Source organism: Pan troglodytes, chromosome 5, assembly GCF_028858775.2.
Source record: "Pan troglodytes isolate AG18354 chromosome 5, NHGRI_mPanTro3-v2.0_pri, whole genome shotgun sequence".
NCBI classification, from domain to species: domain Eukaryota; kingdom Metazoa; phylum Chordata; class Mammalia; order Primates; family Hominidae; genus Pan; species Pan troglodytes.
This window is the reverse complement of record NC_072403.2, coordinates 41,172,016-41,197,388: the sequence shown is the minus strand read 5'-3', so window position 1 is coordinate 41,197,388 and position 25,373 is coordinate 41,172,016. Positions and strand designations below refer to the sequence as shown.

Genomic DNA, 25,373 nt, shown 5'->3' with positions numbered 1-25,373 from the left:
TGACAGACATGGCCTCAAAAGTGTGGATCTGAGAGTAACCAAGGAAGTCCAATCAGCTGGACTTGGTGAGATGGGCAAGACGGAGGAGGAGTTAAAGGTTAACAACCAGGTAGAAAACACAAAGGCCTCAGCCATGGCAGTAGCCATGGGGATGGAAAAGGAGGGACAGATAGGAGAGTAGGAAGGAGAGAGTCTATTGGATTTGATGATGGGGTTTGGATGAGGGGGCTGAGAGAGAGGACATGAATCTTCCTAAATACCCAGATCTCTGTCTTGGCTAACAAGGTCAGCGAGTCAGAGATGATGGGAAGAAAAGCAAGTCTGAAAGGCTTTGGGAAAGTTGCCAAATCTCCCTGAACCTCAATTCATCCATTTGTTAGATGCCAATGGTGATTTCCAGCTCTAGGAGTTGTCATGAGAATTAAATAACCTGGAAAACTGCAGTAGACACTCAATAAACACTTTTGGCTGATTCTAATAATGGTGCTCGCTCGTGTGCCACTTAATCCTCATATAACCCTATATGGTAAGTACAGTCATTATCTCTATTTTACCAACGTGGGAACTGAAACACAGAGATATAAAGAAAACTGACCAAAGTCAATCAGTTAGTAAGTAGCAAAGCCAGGTTCAGAACCCAGGCAGTCTAGCTGCAGGGTCTTTCTTAACCACTTTATTATACTTTTACTGCTCTTTGGAACCTATAACTGGGCTTGAGGGAGGAAGGGAGGAAATGGCAGGAGAGATGGACAGACCTGAGCCAATAATTCATTCTAAGAGCAGTTTTTATTTAGAAATGTGCTTCCACAACTTGGTGGCCACCTGGGGGCAGGTAGCCCCGGCTTGCTTGTTCTCTCTTTCCTAGCCCAGGGATCGGGTCCTTGGGTCTAAAGCACAGGGCCAAGTTCTCAAGGATCAACATCCCAGACAGCTCCCATGGTCTGGGGCTTGGAGCTGGTATGAAGGGTGAACCAGGTTCCATCCTGGACTGTTTATGGTTGGAGGGCCTGGGCCCCTGGCACCAGGACCTCAGCTCCCTCTCCTAGTAAGAGCTGGGATCACCCACAGGCCAGCTGTGGCCAGGTCCTGGTGGATATGACATTGGGAAGAACAAGGGGCTAGGAGAGGCTAATTTTCTGGTGCTGGATCCAGTTTATCTTCCTGAGGGGTGGAAGCCGGGGCAGGAGCCTCATCCCCACCATTGAGGGACTTCTGCTGCTCATTGCTGTTGGGCGAGGGGGTCCTGTTGCCCTGGGATCCCCAGCGGGTCAGGCGCTTTAGGGAGGAGTCACGGCGGGCAAGCAGAGGGGGCTGGAAGCCTGAGAAGGAGCTGCTGGTGACCGGACGCTTATCTGGCAGAGAGAAGGCAGGCAAGTAAGGAGAAAGGCATGCAAAGGTGAGAGGCGAGGGGCCTTGCCTCAGCCCTCAGAGGAGAGGGGAGCCTCCTGACTGCCAGTCCTGCTTTTGCTGGCCCTGGGAGATCTGGAGTTCTCCCAGGGAGACCTTTCTCCCTCCTTTCTCCCTCCCAGCTCCAGGGAAAGCTCCAGAGTCTATTCCTTCTCACCTCCAGGCTCAATTGGATGCATCAGCCGGTTCATCTGGACATTCCAGTGTTTCACGTTGGTGCTGGCCTGGCGCAGTTTTCTCTGGGCAGCCTGTGGGGACAGGGCCAGTGGGGAGTGATCAGAACCATCATCCATGGCATGGAGTCTTGATCTTTTCAGGTTCGCAGGCTGCTTAAAATCTGACCAAGACTACTGATCATCTCCCCAGAGAAAAACCATATATGCTCATAGAGTTATTAATACATACATGAATAGAGTTTGCCTCCAATTTCATGGGACTCATGGACTTCCAAAAGATAAAATGTAACCATAATAATAGTTTCCGTTTATTGAGCAGCTAAGATGTGCTAAGCATATTTATTATCTTATTTAACTTCCAGAGCAGAGGTTAACAACAAAAAAGTTCAAAAGAGGTTAAGTGACTTGCCCAGGGATACACTTGAGCTCTAAGCCACTGCACTACACCACCTTTCCAGCACCTAATCCAAGAACCTCTGTTCAACATTTCACGGAGCCATTAGCAGTGGTTGTGAGGTGGGGGGGATCATGGAGGAACTTTCCCTTTCTATGTTCCATATTTCTGTGTTTGAATTTATGGAGATTCAGGCTCCAAGGAGTAGAGCCAAAGTACAAGGATAGCAAGACAGGGGCTTGGAAGGGTAGAAGGAAAAAATTTTCCCCAGATTAATAATGATGTGAACAAAGATAGCAGCAAATGTTTCTTCAGCACTTACTACGTACTAAGTATCATGTATCATCTCATTTAATCTTCATAACAACGCTATTACCAGTTTCCCAGGTGAGAGACTAACTCCAAGAAGTTTGGGCATTTGTCCAAAGTCACACAGCCAGCAGCTGCTAGGGCCAGGGTTTGAGGGAAGGCAGCCTGGCTCCAGAGCCTGTGCCCTAATGAGCTCACCCTGCCAGCCTCCACCCCATCCCACCCCAGGCCTCACCTCCACATCCTCGTCAGCCCTCTGCCGGTTCTGCCGCACCTCCTCCAGCTGCTGCTGGGCCTGCTGCAGGGAGCGGCTCTGCTGTGCCATCTCCTGCTGCAGCTCTTCCTTCTCCTGCTGCGCCCGTTCGATGTAGCGCTCCTGCTCCTCCTTCAGCTGCATCAACTGCTTCAGCTTCTCTTCCTCCTCTTCCAGCAGTCTGCCGGGTGAGTGTGTACTGTGTAGTCTCTAGTGCCAAGGCACCTTGCAGGTGCACAGCAAGCAGGAAAACTGGGGTGTGTTCCAGGAGGGGTGGTGAGAGAACCAGAAGAGGTTCCTCAGGCCTACCTGGTCTGAGCGAGTCGCACAGATTCCTCATCTCGCCGAGCTTTCACCTCTAGTTGCAGGGCCTCCTGCAACCGCTGCTGCATCTCCTCCAGCTCCTTGATACGCTGCCGCTGCCGGGCAGCCTCCTCCTCCTTCAGCTCCATCTCAGCCTGCATGGAGGCCCGGGCCTGTGGAGGGGGGAGGTGGTGGACCAAGAGCCAGGTCAAAAGGGGCACGTGGGGGCGGAGGAGGAGGGGGTGGGCATGTTGCTAAGCTGCCTAGGGGTGAGGGTCTGGGGAACTCCTTCATGTTGGGGTTTCCTGATCTGACCCCTTTCTGAGAGCCTGACTGGAACAGATAATGGTCGGTGAACAGATGCCACGTGGGGGAAACGGGCTCAAGTTATTCCCTTCCTAGTACCAACCTTAATCATAATTATATAACATGTAATTAAACAACATTATATAATTAAATAAGATATAAAAATATGATCATCTCCTTCCTAGCACTAACTTAATAATTATTGTAATATATAATAATATGTTATAATCATGGCTGATGCTAGGAAGGATGTGACTATAACTACAATTATTACAACAAAAAGTTACTGGACACTACAAGTGTTTCCTCATTTAATCCTCACCGTACCTCTGTGAGCAAAGTTCTATTAGCATTAGCATTTTACTGATAAGGCTCAGTAAAATGAGCTTGCCTGGGATCACGGGGCTCGTAAGAAGCAGAGCTAGGATTGAATCTACGTGTTTCTGACTCCAGATCCAGGTTTCTTAAATCCTAAATCTAATTGCCTCTGCACTCCTAGTCCGCCTCCATACGCGTCCCGCTTGCCTCTCAAACTGGTTTCACTGTAAACTTAGTTCAAATCTAGTCCAAACTTGGTCCAATCTAATCCCCAATCACACGGTCTTCAACGGCTCCTTCTGCCCAAGCCCCAACCCACAGCCAAGGTCTCCGAACCAGGCCCCATCCATCCACGGGCTCGGACCTCGCCCCACACCCCTTTCCTAGCCCCAGGTTCTGTCCCTGGCGGAAGCCCCATCCCAAATCTCTCTTTCAAACCCGCGGACTTTGTCCCAACAATCCCTCATTTCAAGCTCCACCCCAGTGCACGCCCCTCAACCCAGGAGCTCCGTCCTCTGCCCAGGCCCCGCCCCCGGCGCTCCGCCCCTGGCCAGCCTCCCAGCCCACCGGTCCCGTCCCCGGCGCCGGGAGCTAACCCCACCTGCTCCGCCTCGCGCAGTTGGCCCTCGAGCGCCTGCTGCAGCTCGCGGTGCTGGCTGCGGCGCCGTTCCTCCTCCTCCTGCAGCAGCCGCTCGGCCTGCCGCTGCGCCTCCTGCAGCAGCTCCAGCTCCTGCAGCTTCCGCTCCTTCTCCTCCTGCAGCTGCTGCAGCCGCAGCAGCTCCTCTTCCTTGGCCGCCCGGCGCCGCTCCCGCTGCTCCCGCTGCTCGCGCCGTTTCTGCTTCAGGTCCTTGTGCAGGGACGTCTTCCCCTCGGCCTGCAGCCGGATCGCCATCTGGATGGCTGCCGAAGAGCGGGAGCGGGTCAGTAGGATCCTCGCACACGGCCCGAAAGGGGCCTTAGGAGTTTTCCGAGTCCACTCTCCAACCTCCCGCTGGACAAAGTATTATCACCCCCTTTTCACAGATGAGGCGCCTAAGGACCACCCAGACCCAAGCCACCTAGCGAGCACTCACCAGCTGTCCACTCCTGGCGCTGGCGCGTGTCTGAGGCGCTCATCTCATACGTGCGGGTGGCTGTCTTCACACAGAACATGCAGCGCTTTCCGTCGCGGTCTGGCAGCACCTGGCACAGGGTAGGTGGCCGCAGCCAGGCTGGCCTCACTGGGTCAGGGCCCCACCTGCCCCAAGGGTGCTCCAGCTCAAGCCCCTAGCCCTCCTGGCTATCTTCCCTGGGGACCCCACTCTGCCAGGAGCCTGCATGGCTTGCATCATAAGTTATGGGGGACTTAAGTCCCCACAACTCTGTAGCCTTTGCTCTTTGAAGGCTAGGTGGGTGCGTTTCCATCTTGCTATTATTCCACGGGGCCCAGTACATAATCGCCACTCAGTGTTTATGCAGATCACGCTTGAACACTGCCAGTAACAGGGTCCTCACTATCCATGACAACTCACTTCCACATAGCCCTGCTTGTTAAGAGTTCATTCATTCATTCCGCAGATGTTTTTGGAGTGCCTACTGAGTGCCACTCACTGCTCCAGGGGTTGGGATACTAAGGTGTGCCTAACAGACCAAATCTCTGCCTCCATTAAGTTTACATTCTGTGGAAAATAATAGCTACCACATTCTAGAGTCTGTACTAGTATTTTATATGCATCATTATCTTCACTCCACCCATACAGCTTTGCCAGGCAGGCATTATTAGCTCCACTTTACAGAGAAAGAAACTGAGGCACTAAGAGCTCCAGGATTGTCCACCTCACACTGTTAGTCTGTTAGTGATGAGGCTTGGACTTCTACGTAGATCCGTGCTCCTTTCCACAGTAACACCTTATGTGACAAAATTAGACAGATCCTAGGATGGCTATGATAATTTTTTAAAAGGAAAAACAACAACTGTTGGTAAGGAAATGGAGAAACTGGGATCCTCACACACTGTTAGGGATATTATCCAGCCTTAAAAAGGAATGAAATTCTGATATATTTGACAACATAGATGAAGCCTGAAAACATTTCTAAGTAAAAGAAACCAGACACAAAGGGACAAATATTTTATGATTCTATTTATGTAAGATACCTAAAAAAGGCAAATTCATGGAGACAGAAAGCAGAATAGAGGATACTAGGAGCTGGGGTCAGGGAGTATGAGGAGTTATTGCTTGGTAGGTACAGAGTTTCTGTTTGGTGTGATGAAAAAGTTTTGGAAATAGATAGTGGTGATGGTTGTACAATATTGTGAGTATAGATCTTTCACCATGATCAGATGGGATTCATCCCAGGGATGCAAGGATGGTTTAACATGCACAAATCAATATGCATGACACATCATAGTAACAGAACCAAGAGCAAAAACCATATATGATCATTTCAATAGACCCTGAAAAAGCTTTCTAAAAAAATTCAACATCGTGTTATAAAAGCCCTAAAATATTGGGTATAGAAGGAACATACCTTAAAATAATAAATGCTATCTATGACAAACTCACAGCTAACATTGTAATAAATGGAGAAAAATTGAAAGCCTTTCCTCTAAGATCTGGAACAAGACAAGGATGCCCACTTTTACCACTTTTATTCCATGTAATATTGTGAGTTCTGGCCAGAGCAATTAGGCAAGAGAAGGAAATGAAGGGCATCCAAACTGGAAATGAAGAAGTCAGATTAGCCTTGTTTGCAGATGGCATGGTCTTCTACTTAGAAAAATCTAAAGACTCCATGGGGCGTGGTGGCTTACACTTGTAATCCTAACACTTTGGGAAGCTGAGGTGGTTGGATTGCTTGAGGCCAGGAGTTCGCCACCAGCCTGGGCAATACAGTGAGATCCTGTCTCTCTCTTAAAAAAAAAAAAAAGGCCGGGCACAGTGGCTTATACCTGTAATCCCAGCACTTTGGGAGGCCGAGGTGGGCAGATCATCTGAGGTCAGGAGTTTGAGACCAGCCTGGCCAACATGGTGAAATGCTGTCTCTACTAAAAATACAAAAAAAAAAAAAAATAGCCAGGTGTGGTGGCAGGTGCCTGTAATCCCAGCTAACTCGGGAGGCTGAGGCAGGAGAATCACTTGAACTCGGGAGGCGGAGGTTGCAGTGAGCTGAGATCGTGCCATTGCACTCCAGCCTGGGCGATAAAAGCAAGACTCCTCCTCCTCAAAAAAAAAAAAAAAAAGGGACTCCAACAAAAAACCGTTAGAGTTGATGAATGAATTCAGTAAAGTTGCAGGATAATTCAACATACAAAACCCAGTAGCATTTGTATACGCTAACAGCAAACAATCTGAAAAAGAAGTTGAGTGCAATCCCATTTCCAACAGCTACAAAGAATGTAAAATACCTAAGAATCGATGTAACCAAAGTGAAAGATCTATACAAGAAAAACTATAAAACTGATGAAATAAATTGAAGAGGATGCAAAAAAATGGAGAGATATCCCATGCTCATGTATTGGAAGAATTAATATTGTTAAAATAACAATATTATCCAAAGCAATTTATAGATTTGGTGCAATCTCTGTCAAAATAGCAAAGGCATTCTTCATAGATATAGAAAAAAAAATCCTAAAATTTATACGGAACTACAAAAGACCTCAAATAGCCAAAGTAAGCCTGAGTAAAAAGAACGAAGCTGGAGGCATCACATTTCCTGACTTCAAAATACACTACAAACTGGCCACGGTGGTACACACCTATAGCCCCAGCTATTCAGGAGGCTGAAGCAGGAGGATCCCATGAGCCCAAGGAGACTGAGGCTGCAGTGACCTATGATCATACCACTGCACTCCAGCCTGGACACCAGAGAAAGACCCTGTCTCTAAAATAAAACAAAAAAACAAAATGTAGTACAAAGCTATAGTAACCAAATCAGCATAGTACTGGCATAAAAAGAGACACAAAGACCAATGGAACAGAATAGATAACCTAGATATAAATCCATGCATTTACAGAGAACTCATTTTTGACAAAGGCGCCAAGAACACACAATGGGGAAAGAACAGTCCTTTCAATAAATGGTTCTGGGAAAACTAAATAACCACATGCAGATGAATGAAACTAGACCCCTATCTCTCACCATATAAAAAAATCAAATAAAAATGGATTAAATATTTAAATGTAAGACCTGAAACTATGAAACTACTAGAAGAAAACATTGGAGAAATATTCCAGGACATTGGTCTGGGCAAAGAGATTTTTTGTGGAAGACCTCAAAAGCACAGGCAACCAAACCAAAAATAGAAAAATGGGATTATGTCAAGCTAAAAAGCTTCAGGACAGCCATGGAAACAATCAACAAAGTGAAGAGACAACCCACAGAATAGGAGAAAATATTTGCAAACTATCAATCTGATGAGGGATTAATAACAAGAATATATAAGGAGCTCAAACAACTCTGTAACAAAAAACCAAATAATCCAGTTTAAAAATGGGCAAAAGATCTGAATAGATATTTCTCAAAAGAAGACATACAAATGGTCAACAGAGACATGAAAAAATGCTCAATGTCACTAATCATCAGAGAAAAGCAAATCAAAATTAAATGAGATATCATTTCACCCCAGTTAAAATGGCTTTTTACAAAAAAAATAGAGAACATCTTTTTTTTTTTTTTTTTTTTTTGAGATAGAGTTTCACTCCTGTCACCCAGGCTGAAGTGCAATGGTGCAATCTTGACTCACTGCAACCTCCATCTCCAGGTTCAAGCGATTCTCCTGCCTCAGCCTCCTGAGTAGCTGGGATTACAGGCGCCCACCACCATGCCCGGCTGATTTTTGTATTTTTAGTAGAGATGGGGTCTCACCATGTTGGCCAGGCTGGTCTCAAACTCCCAACCTCAGGTGATCCACCAGCCTCGGCCTCCCAAAGTGCTAGGATTACAGGCATGAGCCACTGCGCCTGGCCAAGAATATCTTTTCTGTAAAAAGATGCTGGAGAAGACGTGGAGAAAGGGGAACCCTGATAAACTGTTAGTGGGAATGTAAATTAGTACAGCCACTATGGAAAACTGTATGAAGGTTCCTCAAAAAACTAAAAATAGAACTATCATATGATCTAGAAGTTCCACTGCTGGGTATATATCTAAAAGAAAGTAAACCAATATATTGAAGAGATATCTGCCTTCCCATGTTTACTGCAGAGATATTCATAATGGCCAAAATATGAAATCAACCTAAGTGCCCAGAAGTGGATAAATAGATTAAGAAAATGTGATATATATAATATTATTCAGCCATAAAAAGAATGAAATCTTGTCATTTGCAACAACATAGATGGCACCATAGGTCATTTTGTTAAGTGAATAAGCCAAGCACAGAAAAACAACTATCGCATGTTCTCACTTATATGTGGGAGCTAAAAAAGTGGATCACATGAAGATAGAGAGTATATTAGTGGTACCAGAGGCCAGGAAGTGTGCGGGGAGGACAAAGAGAGGTTGATGAATGGGTATAAACATACAGTTTGACAGGAAAAATAAGACCTAGGATTCAATAGATCAGTAGGGTGGCTACAGTTTACAATAATCTATTGTATATTTCAAAATAGAAGAGAATAATTTGAATGTTTCTAGCATAAAGAAATATTTAAGGTAAAGGATACCTAATGACATGATTTGATTTTTATAAAATATATGAATGTATTAAATTATCACATGTACCCTGAAAATATGTACATCTGTTATATATCAAAAGAATTTTTTAATTTCATGAATGTATTTAATGCCACTGAATTGTACGCTTAAAATAGTTAAAATGGGAAGTTTCATGTTACACACACATATATACATATTATTTAAAATAGTAAAGACACTTGTGTTTTAAGCCTCTAAAATAGTAATGAACACAAGGGAGGAAACAGAAGGGGAAGACAGAGGAGAGGGGTGTGGAAGGAGAATAGGGAAGTACAGAGTTGCTAAAGGGAATGGAATATGGGTGAAGAAGAAAAACCTTTAAAAGGGATTTTTAGAAAGATTTGCTGTGTAGTATAGATATAAGCCACTTCCTCTGAAATCTTGAGCAAATTCCATATTATTCACCAATTACTTTGGTGCTTGAGTTGCAGTTTTAGTTTTAAGTGCTGACGTGGATGAGAATGGCCTTGAGGCATCCAGATATATTTGGGTCACACTAATCTAAGCAGGAATTTGTGTCACTGTGGCTTTTCTCCATTTGCCCCTCTCCTGACCCCCTTGTCTTCTCATGCCCCTGAGGACACTCTGGGCCCTGAGGTGTCCTCCACCCCCATCCTGCCCCTCACCTCCACGCAGCAGTGTGCATCCAGCGGGATAATGCCCCTTTTCTCTTTGCACTCTTCACTCCCAAAGTAGCAGAGGCAGCTGGGCTGCAGCTGGAACCAGCGTTCGGCCCAGTTCCTTCTCAGGTGCCCTCGCTTCCACAGGTAGCCCTGCCAGCCGGAGTTACGTCAGAGGCTTCCCAGGCCCCCCTTCGCCCTGCACCTTGTGTGCTTCCCCTAGTTCCCAGCTTGCCTGACCTGCTTCAGGACATCTTGGATGAGCTCCTGGTAGACCTCGTGGATGGCCATGCTGAGGGTGTCCCGGCCCACGCCCCGCAGGCAGCGGCCTGAATTGAAGAGCTCCAGGAACTGCCAGACGCTGAGCCCCCCGGTGGTCTGGGCCACCTGGGCCTCCTGGGCCAGAAGCTCCTCCAGCTCACCCAAGCTCACCTCCAAGCTCATGCTGCTGAGTACCTTTTTCAGCAGGTATTCCACCTGGAGCAGGAGAAGGAAGGCCTGGTAGCTGCAGCAGGCGGTGTTGCCAGCACCAACACCAGGGAGTGCTCTATCTGGCTCCCAGAGCCTGGGCAGAGGGAAACAGGGGACAGAGCGTTGAGGGGGCCAGAGGACCGAATGCTATGGAGCCAGGGAAAAGACCTGGGAGAGGATCCTGGAGCCCCAACCCCAACTCAGGTTTTCTCTCCCCCTCCACAACCTCCAGTCCCATTCCTTCCTGTCTTAAGGGCAAGGTGAAGGGGACCTGAGATCTGGGGTCCAGAAAGAGGCAATAAATCACAGAAAGTGTCAAGGGAGTGCAAAGGCCCTCTCATCCAATCACTCATTTTGCAGATGACCAAAAAAAAGCCCAAAGGGGGAAGTGACTGGCTCTAAGTCACACAGCAAACTGGGGGCAGCCAGAACCCAATTCTGATCTCCTGAATCCCATTCAGGTCCTTATTCCAAGCCCCAGTCCCCAACCCTGGGGATCTTTCCCTTGTGGGAGGGGAAGGGGATTTGGGGTAGGGGTAGGCGTTGGGGAGTGGGGAGTAGAGGTAAGCTGGGCAGGGACAGGAAACCTGTTACAGAGGAACCGGAAGTGGTGGCTGGGGTACATCCTGCTGCAGTTGTTAACTCTGTATGTTGATCACAGAAGCAAACAACCTCCTGGCCTCCGAGAGGCCACCTTGCCCTGACTGGCAGGGGTCTAACAAGGGCAGCCAGCCAAGTGTATGTGCAGATGGACACATGTCCCTCACCTGCCCCAGCAGCTTTTCGGGACACTCTGTTTAGGACTTTCTGGGGGATCCTGGGTCTTGTTTGGGTGTTTAGTAGAGGGCACTGGTTCAGGGCTCGGGTGGTTCCCTTCATCACCCTTCCCACAAACAGAAGCCAGGACAAACGTGAGTGGAGCTTGACATGCTAGGGCTTCTTGTAAGTACAGAGGCCCCCTCTCCTGTAAACCCCACTCTAAAGACCTAAAGTCACCCTGGCATCTCCACAGCCACCAAGAGGACTAAAGGGTCACAAGGCCAAATGGGCAGGGGAGGGAAGTGAGGATAAGAGGGAGGGTACAGGTGGATGGGAAAATGCCTTCCCTGGCTTCACCCAGGAGTAAGGAGGTAGGGACCAGATTCCCGGCCTTTTCTCCCAGGATGCCCTATCCCTGGGTCTCTTAGCTGAGTTTGTCCTGGCTTTCCAGAAGAAAGGCAGAAAGGGAAAATCTGGAACCAGAGTAACCTCCTGTCTCAGAAAGGTCTCCCCTTGCCTTGTAAAGCATCCTTCCTGTCCTGGAAGAAGTGGCAAAAGGTAAAGGAAAAAAAAGCACCCTTCCTAGATTGCCAGTAATGCTCAGTAATGTATCTGGCATTTAGACCTCTGTGTAAACAGAATTTGCAGATCATTTTCCTACAGTGAGGACCAGCAGAACCCTCATGAAAGTGTAATTTCAGTTTTCCTGGAAGAAGGCAAAATTACTCTGACACAGGCAGTTCTAGGCATCTGGAGACAGCTGGGTGAGGACAGATACCAGCATGGGAAGATGGTGAAGAAAGAAAGGGGATATGGGAAGGCACCAAAGGTGGTTTGGTCTCATTCATGGTTTTGCTTAGGTCTGGTCCCAAGTGATTCAGTCCCTGGGGCTGCCATCACCCTCACCTCATCAGGAACCATGATCAGAGGGTACTTGTCCTCAGACAGGAAGTTGAAGAGGCACCAGAGGCGGAAGGCATCCTGATTGGAGAGCATACTGTTCCCGTTGCTATCTGCCCGATAGTTCTTCTTGGCCGTCAGTGTCCAGCACAGCTCATCAAAGTGCTCTTTAACAAAAGCCCCCTCCTCCACCTGCCACCAGGGCTGCAAATCAGCTGACTGCATATCTCAGCTCTACCACGACACTAGGCTCCAGCTGGGTTTCTTGGGTTCATCTATGCCCCTGCTCCCCACCTGGCCAAGTCCAGGGCCCTAACTCAAGGGATCCCTGAGCTGATTACCAGGTAACTAGCTGGCTCCAACCACTCCACCCTCCACAACACACCCACACCTACCCAGGCCCCCTGACAACAGATTAACTCTAGTCTTTCAGCCCAGAGGACAAAGAAGGAGAAACCCAGCAGGAAGCTAAGAGCCAAGAACCTGGAAACACAGTGACAGATTGGAGGAGTTGGAGGGGGAGTTCACGGGGACAGTCTGGGAAGGGTGGAGAACCCTGGAAGCTGGAGGAGGGCCGGGCAGGGATTCGGTGGAAGGTTATGGGTAGGGTGGGGCCCACCTCATTAGAGATGAGGGACATTGAAGGTGAATTGAGGGGGACAGGAAGGGGGCAGGTGGCTGGGATGTGAGGGACGTGATGGGACAGCAGGCACGGACAGAGCAGGCAGAAGTAGGAGTTTATGGCAGGGGCGAAGAGTTGGAGTGGCAAGGTATTAGGCTGCTGGCCAGGCTGGAAAAGTGGGGAGAGGTTACAGATGCTCCCTACAAGCTGGGCCCCACCTTGTCCAGGATGTACTTGTTGAGGTAGGGCATGTATCCCTGGCTGGACACAGGGCCGTCATCATCATCTCGGAAGTGTTCCTCCAGGGCCACGGGGTCATGGGGGATGTGCAGGACCGTGTACAGGTTGTGGGACAGCACCTGGGATAGAGTAGAGTGGCAGTGTGTCTTTCTGCACCCCAACCAAAACTGGGCCAGAGGACTGCTCCCCACCTCTCTGCTTGTCCTCACCCCATCCTGGCTGAGTTCTCTACACACACTGTTCAGTTCAGTAATAACTAAAACTTATATACTATGTGCCAAGCACTGAGCTAAAGTACTTTACATGTCATTTGCTTAACCACCATAACAACTACTCATATACCCATTTTACAGATGAAAACTCCTGCAGCCCTGAGATATTTCTCACCCAAGGTGACAGCTGGCAGAACTGGAATTCAAACCCATGCAGTTATACTCTTAGCCACTTCATTAGGTATTGGTGTCCTCTTTCTACAGACAGGGAGACTGAGGCTCAAGGGATTCAGTAACTTGCCAAAAGACCCACACTGAACAAGAGCTTTGAGTTCAAATCCATCTCCATCAGATTCCAAAGCCCAAGTGCTTCCCACAATGCTGGACAGTTTGCAGGGTTTGCAGGGACTTAGTCTGCCACCCCAGGGCAGAAGCTGCCAATTTATCATGGTTTCCATCAAAGACTCAGTGTCCTGGCTGCAGTGTGCCTATCACCTAAGCGTGTCTGCTCTGGGAGAGGAGAGGGCTCAAAGAAGGGTCATGAAAAATGGTCCATGACATGGAGAGGGCAAGGCTTAGAAGGGATAGTGGTCATAATGGTGTGCAGGGGAAATGTGGGTTTGTTGAACAAATCCATGATATTAGAATAAAGGGGTTGAAATCTGAAATCTGGTGAAAATAAAATCTCCTTGGGGTAATTCTATTATAGCATTTGTCACAAGCAGTGTAAATGATTAAAAAGTCACTAGTTACTATGGCACACTTACCATATGCCGGTCACTGTAGGAGGTGGTTTATTTAATTAAAACTTATTTTATTTTATTTTATTTTATTTTATTTTATTTTGAGACGGAGTCTTACTCTGTCACCCAGGTTGGAGTGCAGTGGCATGATCTCAGCTCACTACAACCTCCACCTCCTGGGTTCAAGCGATTCCCCTGCCTCAGCATCGTAAGTAGCTGGGATTACAGGCACCCACCATCACATTCAGCTAATTTTTGTATTTTTAGTAGAGACAGGGTTTCACCATGTTGGCCAGGCTGGCCTCGAACTCGTGTCCTCAGGTGATCCGCCCACCTCGGCCTCCCAAAGTGCTGGGATTACAGGCCTGAGGCACCATGCCCGGCCAAAACTTTTTTTTTTTTTTTTTTTTGGTAGAGACAGAGGTCTGCATATGTTGCCCAGGCTGGCCTTGAACTGCTGGCCTCAAGTGATCCTCACACCTGGACCTTCCAAAGTGCTGGGATTTCAGGCATGAGCCACTACACCCAGTCAAAGCGCTTTTTATACCCCATTTCTAGTCTTCACAATCACCTATATACGCAAATATTATTAAGCCTGTTTTTCAGGTGAAGACACAGAGGTTTGGAAATTTTAAGAGTAAATGGCAGAGCTGAGGTTGAAACTAAATGTGCCTGGTTCACAGGTTGCCTTCCTACTAGAATATTGATGTCAAGTCTCCCTCCTCCGTTGGATTGTGAACTCTGGAGACAAGGTCTCTGTTCATCTTTATGTCCCTCAGCATCTATGTCCTCTTTTGTACATCAAGTGCAATCAATACATGCTATATTGAAGGGCTTCTTCCACCACCAGCAGTTCACCTTGGAATCAGTTCCTAGGAGGCAGGAGCTAGCACTGTCTCGGAGATGGTGTGTGTGCCAAGCCTTCATTTTATTCTCTTTTCAGAGAGGAGGGGGAGAAAGTATTGAGACTTTGCCTCAGTGTCCTCCTGGGGCTCAGTTTTCCTTGGCAAACTGGGAAGTGGGAGATCCCAGGAAGGGAGTATTTCCTTTTTTTCCCCTCATTTCCCTCTGGGCAGTTATCCCTGGAGTTTTTGGTTATGTGAGCCAATAAATCCCCTCTCCCTTAAGCCATTTGAGTTTGGTTTTATCACTAATTCCAGGAAAGTCTTGCCTAACACATCTGTGGTCATAGAGTACCAATCCCCACTCTAAGGGGTGCCACTGGCTCAATGCCTAGCACTTAAAACCCAGGGTGACCACCTCAAGAGAATAATGCCAACATCCACTGACCACTTCTGAAGTGACAAGTGTTCAAGTTTTATATATTCTCATCTGCTGTCTCTTGGCCTCTTTTCAAACTACCCGTGTCCTTATCTTTTTTTGAGACGCAGTCTCAATCTGCCGCCCAGGCTAGAGCGCAGTGGCGCGGTGTTGGCTCACTGCAACCTCCGCCTCCCACGTTCATGTGATTCTCCTGCCTCAGCCTCCTGAGTAGCTGGGATTACTGATGCGTGCCACTATGCTCGGCTAATTTTTGTATTTTTAGTAGAGATGGAATTTCGCTATGTTGGCCAGGCTGGTCTCAAACTCCTGACCTCAGGAGATCTGCCCGCCTCGGCCTCCCAAAATGCTGGGATTACAGGGTGTGAGCCACTGCGCCCGGCCACCCCAGCATTTCTAATCATCCAACCTACAGACACTCATGGGAGAGATACATTACAAGAATGCTCATTAAGCATTGTTTATAATATGAAAAACTGGAGACAAACTGAGGCTCTTCCAGTAGGAAACAGGTATACCATGTCAGGAACCACTGTATGTAGCTGGAAAGATTTCACTTTTCCCACTTGTGTGCTCATGGGCAAATGTTTAATTCTCCAACACCTTAGTCTCCTCCTCTGTGAGGATAATGATAGGGTCTGCTCCAAAGGCTGTTTTGAGTGAAGAGTACCTGGTGCATAGTGCACTGCTTAATAAAAGTTGTGGGTGGTCTTTGTTATGTTTATATGAACAGACATTGAAAGATACGCATACTACACTGGCATGTAAAAAAAGCAAGCTACAGAATGAAATGTTTGTCAAATACACGTGCAAAGATTAGGTCGAATTATATGAAACTAGTATTTCAGTAGGTCAAAACAATCAAGTGTCAGAAATTTCATATGGTTCAACCTGTTTATTTGTATACAGAAAGAATCTAGAAGACTCACAAACTGTTAACAGTGATCACCTCTCCAGAGTGAGGGGAGAAACTTTCATCTTTTTTATTAAGACAGAATTTCACTCTTGTTGCCCAGGCTGGAGTGCAATGGCGTGATCTCGGCTCACCGCAACCTCCGCCTCTCGGGTTCAGGTGATTCTCCTTCCTCGGCTTCCCGAAGAGCTGAGATTACAGGCGCCCGCCACCATGCCTGGCTAATTTTTGTATTTTTAGTAGAGACGGGGTTTTGCCATGTTGACCAGGCTGGTCTCAAACTCCTGACCTCAGGTGTTCCGCCCGCCTCGGCCTCCCAAAAGTGCTGGGGTTACAGGCATGAGCCACCGCGCCCGGCCAACATTATATTCTTCTTTACTTCAAAATTTTTTTGGGCCGGGTGCAGGGGCTCATGCCTGTAATCCCAGCACTTTGGGAGGCCGAGGCAGGTGGATCACCTGAGGTCAGGAGTTCGAGACCCACCTGACCAACATGTTGAAACCCTGTCTCTACTAAAAATACAAAAAATTAGCCAGGCATTGTGGCAGGCACCTATAATCCCAGCTACTTGGGAGGCTGAGGCAGGAGAATCAGTTGAACCCAGGAGGCAGAGGTTGCAGTGAGCCGAGATTGTGCCATTGCACCCCAGCCTGGGCAACAAGAGTGAAACTCCATCTAAAAATTAAAACAAAAACAAAAACAAAAAAACAAATTTGGCCAGGCGCAGTGGCTCACACCTGTAATCCCAGCACTTTGGGAGGCCTAGGTGGGCGGATCACTTGAGGTCAGGAGTTCAAGACCAGCCTGGCCAGCATGGCGAAACCTCATCTCTACTAAAAATACAAAAATTAGCTGGGAGTGATGGCAGGCGGCTGTAATCCCAGTTACAGGGAGGCTGAGGCAGGAGAATTGCTTGAACCTGGGAGGTGGCGGTTGCGGTGAGCCAGGAAGGATAGTGCCACTGCACTCCAGCCTGGGTGGCAGAGTGAGACTCTGTCACACATACACATACACACACACCCCCCCACACAAAAAAATTACCACTAACATGTTTTAATTTTATAATAAATTCATTTTTATTTTTATTTATTTAGAGACGGGGTCTCACTCTGTTGCCTAAGCTGGGGTGCAGTGCCACGATTTCTGCTCACTGCAGCTTCCGCCTCCCAGGCTCAAGCGATCCTCCCACTTCAACCTCCCGAGTAATTGGGACTACAGGCATGTGTCACCCTAAGTTAAAAATTTTTTTGTAATACCAAAATTAGCCGGGTGTGGCGGCACACTCCTGTAGTCCCAGCTACTCAGGAGGCTGAGGTGGGAGAATTGCTTGAGCCCAGGAAGTCAAGGCTGCAGTGAGCTGAGATCGTGCCACTGAACTCCAGCCTGAGTGACAGATCCAGACCCTGTCTGGAAAAAAAAAAAAAAAAATTTCTTTTTTTTCATAGAGATGAGTTCCCATTATATTGCCCAGGCCATGGTGGCTCATACCTGTAATCCCAATGCTTTAGGAGGCCGAGGCAGGAAGAGCCCTCCTGGGCTCAAGAGATTCTCCTGCCTCGGCCTCCTAAAGCGTTGGGATTACAAGTATGAGCTACCACAGCGCAGTCCCGAATTTCTTCATTAACATTATATTCTTCTGTGTGTTTTCTTTTTTTAAACCAGGAGAATATATTGTCTTTAGGATAAAATTTAAAACAATAGGGATGAAAAAGGGTGCCATTAACCCAGTTATTAATTTGCCCTATTAAGTTGCTCTATAATAATATTCTTTTGCTGTTCACTGTTTGTGTGAGCATTTCTGGGTGTTCTACATTCCTTGAGGGCGGCAATGACTCTAATCTCAACCTTGACTCCAAAGATAGTATAATGTCCCCCATTCACTGAATGTTTCTGACTGACTCCTAAAGTCTAACTCAAATGCTCCAATGGTTTCCCATAATTTTCAGAGTAAAAGTTCGAGTCCTTCCACAGGCCTCCAGGCCCCATGTGACCTGGCCTGCTGCACCTTCTCTGACCTCATCCCTCTTGTTTACTTGCCTCCAGCCATTCTGCCTCCTTAATGTTCCTCCAGCAGGTCAGGCCTATTCTTGCCCAAGGGCCTTTGCACTTACTGTTCCTGCAGCCTGGAATATTTCTCTCCAGGTCACTGCATGGCTCAAACCCTTTCCTCCTCCCTGTTTTTACTTAGATGACACCTTCTCAGGGAATATATATTCCCTGACCAGGTGGAATATCCTCTGATCACCTTATTTTTTGAGACTGGGTCTCGCTCTGTTGCCCAGGCTGAAGTGTAGTGGCACAATCACAGCTCACTGCAGCCTCGACCGCCCTGGCTCAGGTGATCTTCCCATATCAGCCTCCTGAGTAGCTGGAACTGTAGGCGTGCACCATCACACCCGGCTAATTTTTGTGGGTATGTGTGTGTGTGTGTTTTCTTTTTTTTGCAATAGAGTTTTGCTCTTGTGCCCAGGCTGGAGTGCAATGGTGTGATCTCAGTTCCCTGTAACCTCTGCCTCCCGGGTTCAAGCGATTCTCCTGCCTCAGCCTCCTGAGTAGCTGGGATTACAGGTGCCTGCCACCAACATCCAGCTAATTTTTGTATTTTTAGTTTCAACATGTTGGCCAGGCTGGTCTCGAACTCCTGACTTAGGTGATCCACCCGCCTCAGCCTCCCAAACTGCTGGGATTACAGGCAAGAGCCACCGTGCTGGGCCTAATTTTTCTATCTTTTGTAGGGACGGGCTTTCACTATGTTGCCCAGGTTGGTCTTGAATTCCTGGGCCGAAGCGATCCACCCGCCTCAGCCTCCCAAAGTGCTGAGATTACAGGTGTGAGCTACCCTGTCCGGCCTGATCACCTAATTTAAACCTGTAACCCAATCCTGCCTGACCTCCATGATCCCTACCCATTTCTGCTTTATTTTCTTCCATGTCATGTATCATCTTTCATCATATTGTACATTTCATTTAGTTTATTATCTGCCTCCTCTGACTAGAATGTCAGCACCACAAGGGTAGAAACATTTGCGTTTTTTTCACTGTGGTATCACGGGGCCTGGCACCTAACGGATGCTCAATAAGTATCTCTTGAATGAACTTAAACACTTCATGGGAAGAAGCAGACAAAATACAAAAGCCAGACAGAGATTGACTAAATCCCAGTGAGCATATTAACCTTACTGGGCTTCAGTTTTCATCTCTCTGAAAAGGGAGTCTTAGGAGAGGACCCATGAATGCCCTCCCCGACCCAGGACAGAACCTGCCACATAACAGCACAGTTATTTGAGCTTAGTTCTGTCGCCCTGTACTGTCCCTAAGACCTGCACCTCACCTGCACTTTTGCCATTGGATTCTGAAGAACCCAGGGCAGAGACTCTGACCCCCGCAAGCTGTCAGATAGTAGGACAAGGAAGAATTAAATGCCCAGACACTCAGGGCCTCTCTCCAGAGAGCTGGGCCGACCTCAGACTGTCAGCTTCCTGTGCCTGGGTGCGGTAGGGGTTGGGGGTGGAGAGAGGGTGTGACTAGGGGAGGGGTCATGCTGCAAAGGAAATGGCAGTGACAGAGGAGTTGTGAGCAGGAGCTCACTTGCAGATCTCCATCAGTCCTCAGCCCTGGATCAGGGCACTCTCATTATCCTCATTTTAGAGATGAGGAAATCAAGGCTCAGAGAGAGGAAGCATCTTGCCCAAGGTCTGACTCCAAAGCCCTGCTCTTGATCTCTACAGTGCACTGGCCCTGGCTGAGCACCACAATCACCCAGGGAACTGGTGAAACTGAAACATGCCCGCCCAGCCCAGACCTACTGACTCAGAGTTTCCAGGGGTGGGGTCCAGGTGTATTTTTCACAAGTTGCCATTCGGGTTTCCTCAGAGAGGACTCCCACAGTCTCCACAAACCCAGGGAGCCTCTGGCCTCTGAGTTGGCAGTCACTGACCTTTGAGATGCTTCATCTATTCACTCTTTCCTCTGGAGGCATGTAGGGGAGTAGTTCTCCTCTCAGGACTTGGGGGATCCTCTAAAACTCAAGTGTGGGGATTGGGGATCCTAAAAACTCAAGTGTGGGTGTCAGGTCCATGTTGGCAACAGTCAGCAAGAACTGATTCTGTAGTTTCCAGCCTTCAGGATCCCCAGGGTATGGGAATCCATAAAAGCACCCAGCAATGATTTCAGAAAGAATTCTCTCCTAAATTGACTTTTTTTTTTTTTTTTAAGAAAGAATCTCACTCTATTGCCCAGGCTGGAATGCGGTGGTGTAACCATGGCTCACTGAAGCCTTGATCTCTCAGGCTCAAGCGATCCTTCCACCTCAGCCTCCAGAGTAGCAGGAACTATAGGCAGAAACCATCATGCCTAATTTTTTTCATTTTTTGTAGAGTTGGGGTCTTGCTATGCTGCCAGGGCTGGTCTCAAACTCCTGGACTCAAGTGATTCTCTTGCCATGGCCTCCCAAAGTGCTGGGATTACAGGTGTGAGCCACCTTGCCCAGCAAGGTCTTTAAATGAATCTAGGTTCCAAGTGATCCTTTTAAAAGACACAGATCCAGCCAGGTGCAGTAGCTCACGCCTGTAATCCCAGCACTTTGGGAGGCCAAGGCAGGTGGATCACCTGAGGTCAGGATTCAAGACCAGCCTGGCCAACATGGTGAAACCCCGGCTCTACTAAAAATACAAAAATTAGCTGGGCGTGGTGGTGGGCACCTGTGATTCCAGCTACTTGGGAGGCTGAGGCAGGAGAATCACTTGAACCTGGGAGGTGGAGGTTGCAGTGAGCTGAGATTGCGCCACTATACTCCAACCTGGGTGACAGAGCAAGACTCTGTCTTAAAAAAAAAAAAAAAAAAAAGACACAGCTCCTTTTAAGAGTTACCAAATGTATTCTAGAGGGTTACTAGAAAAGCATAACTACTATCATGGAGGAACAATGGAAATTTTAAAAGGTGGGAATCTTTGGATTAGCTGTGTCACCTGCTGAGAGCAAGAAGGGGCTGTAGGGGTTGGGTGTGGGCATCAAAGGAGACAGAGGCCCAGTTAAGGGAAAGGAGAGGCTGCATCATAGACCAATTTTACCTACTTGAGGTACATAATTTATTCTTTAGTTTTGTAGGCTGGCTGGACAGCTTGGTGATCAACCCCCTGGTTTATAGATGAGAAACTGAAGATGGACAGTGACTTGCTTAAAGTCACCCAGATGGGGAGCAGTACGGATCCAAGCCTGCATGGTTCTGAGTCAAGTGCTCTGCACATCATTCAACCATCCTCCCCTCCCTACCCACAAATCCTAGCCTGGGGAGACCAGTAGCACACAGGGGTCAGGACAAAGCTGATGATCCTAGCCAGCCAGCAGGTTTTTGGACTGGAGCTGTTCTTAACTTTTCCTCCACTAAGGAGAAGGTGGTTGTCCCTCTCCAGAGGAGGCAAAACCTGAAGCTCATTGATTCTCAGTGGGCAAGAGTCTCACTCTGGGCTCCAGGACTGCCCTGAGTATCAGCTGGAGGTGCAGGAGACTGGAAGGCCCCTGTCTACCCTCCCTCCCTTCCCCCAGCTCCTGCCAGTCAAGGAGGAAGTGGTAGGCCTGGTGCCTCCTAAAGATCCTCATCAAACCAGAGACACACTGCTCCATCTACATACCCCTTCACCCCACTGCCTGATAGTCAGTGGGGAAGGAGGCCAAATTATCAGCTGATCCTCCACTAGTTCTAAAATCAAAACTGCTCCCCTGGGTAAGAGGGTGTGTTCAGTAGGACACACATCATTCCCAAGGGCTCCCCTCTCTATAGCCCTCTGTCAGGATGGCTACCTTCCAAAGGTTTTTAGAGGCGGTTCTGGGAACCTTGCAAGAACTCACAGCCCTCAACTCCTGGGAAATTTTGTGTTCAACCTAAATCCATCCTGGGCAGGAGTGCCATTCCTATTGGTTTACTTTCTCTGTTCTCAACCCAACTGGACGAAGCCATTGTACCTTCTACAAGAATTCAAAGAGAGAAAGAAGTATCTGGTTTTTCCCTCAAGCCTTCTCTTTTCCAGGAGAAACAACCCTACTCCTTGGGCTTTTCTCAGAGGACGTGCTGTTCTTCCTCCTACCCTCTGGCCTCATCATGGGTTTGCCCAGGACAGCCACTGGGAGCCCGTCTACCAACACATTAGGGGAGAAGTGGCAAATGTCACGCACCGACACATCTTGCCCTGGGCTAGTGCAGGTCTCTTGCCAGGTTCCAACCCAGGACCCTAACGCTAGGGATGGTTTTAGTAACCAGCCCAGTGAGGTGGCTCAAGACTATAATTCCAGCTACTCAGGAGGCAGAAGCCAGAGGATCACTTGAGGCCAGAAGTCTGAAACCAGCCGGGGCAACATAATGAGACTCAGGCTCTAAAAAATAAAAAATAAAAAAATTAGCCAGGCGTGGTGGCATGTGCCTGTAGTCCCAGCTACTCAGGAGGCTGAAGTAGGAAGATCGCTTGAACCCAGGAGTTTGAGGCTGTCGTGAGCTGTGACTGCACCACTGCACTCCAGCATGAGTGATAGAACAAGATCTCATCTCTAAAACAACAACAAAAAACCAGATTGACTCCAAGGTCTTTTCCCTCATCCCCAAGTCTTTTCAGGGGAGAGGTGGGCCCTGCTTGTATAACTCTCTCGTCTGCTTCCTCCTTTGCCTTTTGACCACTTCTCTATTACTCCTTTGCTTTGCTGGAATCCCCGCCCCCCGACACTATCACTACTTCCTCCTCTTCCAATATTCACTATTATGGGCTTGAAAGGAGCCCTGCCATTTCCGCCCCACCCCCACTTGGCCCCTGAGACTCCCACTGTTAGCCCAGGTTTCCAGAGTTGACAAGTTTTCTGTCAAGTAGGAGGGAACTCTATCATTGATCCTGTGTGACCAGAGATGTTGCTGGCAGTAGGTTCAATATGAGCTGTAATGAGGTACAGACAGTGGACAGTTCAAGCATGCAAGCTCTCCATGGAGTATTTCCCTAGAAATACGCAACCTGTGGGGATGAGGGAGTGGGTACTGGCCCTTTTAGAGGGCAAGACAGAGGCTCAAGCTAGGAGGCTTTACTGGCTGATGGCACCAGGAAAAGGGGAGCCACTTAAAGGCTGTACTTTCCATGTGAAGGGCAGAGAGAGCCTGGAGAGGTCTCAGTGGCCACAGGTAATACAGAAGTGGAAAATGTTACCCTGGAAGCAAAAAGCCACGGGGGCTGGTATTGTCTGGCAAGATATTAAAGGGACAGGGTGGGAGGTAGGGGTGGGACACAGAGTTTGCAGAAATGGATTTTGGATGATCGACTTTTTTCCATTTATACTGAGGACCCAACCAAATGACATGATCTGCAATATAAGAGATTTAAATAGGATGTAAGGAAGAATCTGCCTGTTAGGAGGTTCTCCCTAGGTGACAAAAGATAGTAGTGGGCTCTCCTTCCTGGGGGAGTGAAATCATCTATTAGATGCTCACAAATCCAGGTAAGGAATTTAACATAGGACCAGTTTGGGATATTCAAGTTCCTCGCATCCAAGTTCAGTAAAGTAGGGGGTTGGAACGGTGGTGGGGCACAATAACTGTTCTGTCCCATTCATCTCTCAGGTATCCAGCACCCTCTACCTCGGTCATTAAGAATGGAGGTTTCCTTGAGACCACACGTCTCCTTTGGAGGATGGGGCAGGGAGACACCAGTTTAGTGCCTAGCCACATGCCAGGCACAGAGCCTCACGAGGGGCACTCAAGTACTTGCAGAGTGAATGAAGGCACCCCTATGGCAGGTCCTAGAGAGCTGAGGCCTACCTTGCTCCTTTCCCCCAGTGTTCGCTGATTCTAGTGGCTGAGGGCCTTGCTTCCTCCCCACTAACTAGGGTAGGGAAGGCAGCACTACTGGAGGACTGGAGGAAGAGAGAAAAACTCCTTGGCCTCCCAGAAATTGTCTAGGCCAGATGATTGACTTCAGGACAATCATTGATTGGGATTTTCCTGGGCTTAGATTCTCCCCCTTCCCTACCTGAGGTCTCAAGGCCTAAGGTAAGTTTCCCAACCTGATATGTGTGGTGGATAGGGGGGTGAGCTGCGTAGCAGTATAATAGGGTCCTCAGTCCTCACCCACTCCGCAGCTCTGTCCCACCTGGGGGGCAGGGTTAGACAGGCCAGACAGGTTTGGGACTGGGGGCGGCCCCTTTATGCCTCTCTCAGCTCCAGAGGAAATGACTGCCAAGCACTGGCTAACTGTTTCTCTTGAAAGTCAGGAGGAAGCAGCAAGAAAGAGCACACTGCGTGCCCAAGCATGACTCTGTGGAGGTGTGTGTGCTCATCACACAGAGTCTGGGATGTGGCCTGGCTCCTGGCCCTCAGAACCCCATAATGGCCCTCAGAACCTCCTGGCCTCCAGTTGTGGGGCCCAGTTCTGCGCAAGGTTTCTGCACACACTCCACTAGGTCTCTGGAGGGTGGGCAGCGGCATCTACCAGGCTACGTTGGCCCAGTTACCCAGGACCAGCCCCCCGACCCCAGGCCCGGGACGCTGGATGGCTGGGTGCCCCTGGAGTGGCACAGTGTCCACACCTGGCTCCCAGGCGGCAGGGGCTGGTGTGGTGCATCTGCCGTCCTCCCCCGGGTCCCGGGTGCCCCTCACCTTGAGCTGGGACTTGGAGACTTTGCCACTCTTCTCCACGTCCAGCGCGGTAAAGGCGTACCAGATGGACTTGAGCAGTTCCTTGCGCAGGGCCATGGCTGAGGCGCCCGCCCGGCTGGGGGCGGCTCTGACACTAAGATCCGGTTTCAGGAAATGCAAACGGCTGCAGAGACCGCAGAGGTGCCGTGGTGGAGCGAGAGCACCACCTGCCTGCACATTGCGTGAGGCTCTGTGCTGTCGAGAACCCTGCCTGTTGTTCTGGCAGTGCTCAGAGGCTCCACTCCCTGCATGGGAACTGGGGACCAACTCTCTGAGAGCGGGAACCCTCGTTCTGTATCCACGTGGCTCCTGGGGCATGTGAGGCCCTTTTAGAAGCCTCCTCAGACCCGGAGGCTTCTGGAGCCTTCCAGGGCTCCCAGAGGCAGCTTGCTGAGGGAAAAAGCAAGCTCCTCCTGATATTGGGGTCAGACAGAGTAAAGGTCCAGTCCTAGTTCAACATAGGAGGCCTTGGGTAAGTTACTTAACCTCCTTGAGCAGTTTCCTCATTTGTAAAGCAGGAAAAATGCCTCCGTGTTGTAAGAATGTCTGAGAATGGACGTAAAGCACATAGTAGGCTCTGGGTAGAGCTTTTGGTGCTACTTAACATTACCATGGTGGTGGGACTCCATCCAAGTGGAAGGAAACAAAGGCAACATCACAAAGCTGGAGAAGGAACTGGGCCAGGGCACCTCTCCAGGTCAGGATGTGGCACTTGACTTGCTGGCTCCCTATCCCCTCAGCACTGGCTCTAAACGGTACTCAGAGCACTGCCCACTCTAGCCCCAGTAGCCCTGAAGACACTGGAAACT

General features: G+C 48.7%; 1 protein-coding gene across 2 annotated transcripts; it reads right to left on the bottom strand.

Annotated features, from left to right (window-relative positions):
- Positions 1-767: 767 nt before the first annotated feature.
- Positions 768-24,980, bottom strand: DEF6 (DEF6 guanine nucleotide exchange factor). 2 transcript variants are annotated; one of them, XM_518424.7, is made up of 11 exons: positions 24,526-24,980; positions 12,730-12,870; positions 11,896-12,081; positions 10,000-10,236; positions 9,766-9,912; positions 4,540-4,648; positions 4,068-4,366; positions 2,849-3,015; positions 2,522-2,720; positions 1,565-1,655; positions 768-1,352 (listed from the first exon to the last, which is right to left on the bottom strand). In XM_518424.7, the coding sequence occupies exons 1-11, from the start codon at positions 24,880-24,882 to the stop codon at positions 1,129-1,131; spliced, it is 2,157 nt and encodes a 718-aa protein (XP_518424.3). In that variant the 5' UTR covers positions 24,883-24,980; the 3' UTR covers positions 768-1,128. The 2 variants fall into 2 exon arrangements, with proteins under 2 accessions (XP_518424.3, XP_063668463.1); XM_063812393.1 differs by having other exon boundaries at positions 10,000-10,324; positions 24,526-24,660.
- Positions 24,981-25,373: the final 393 nt, after the last annotated feature.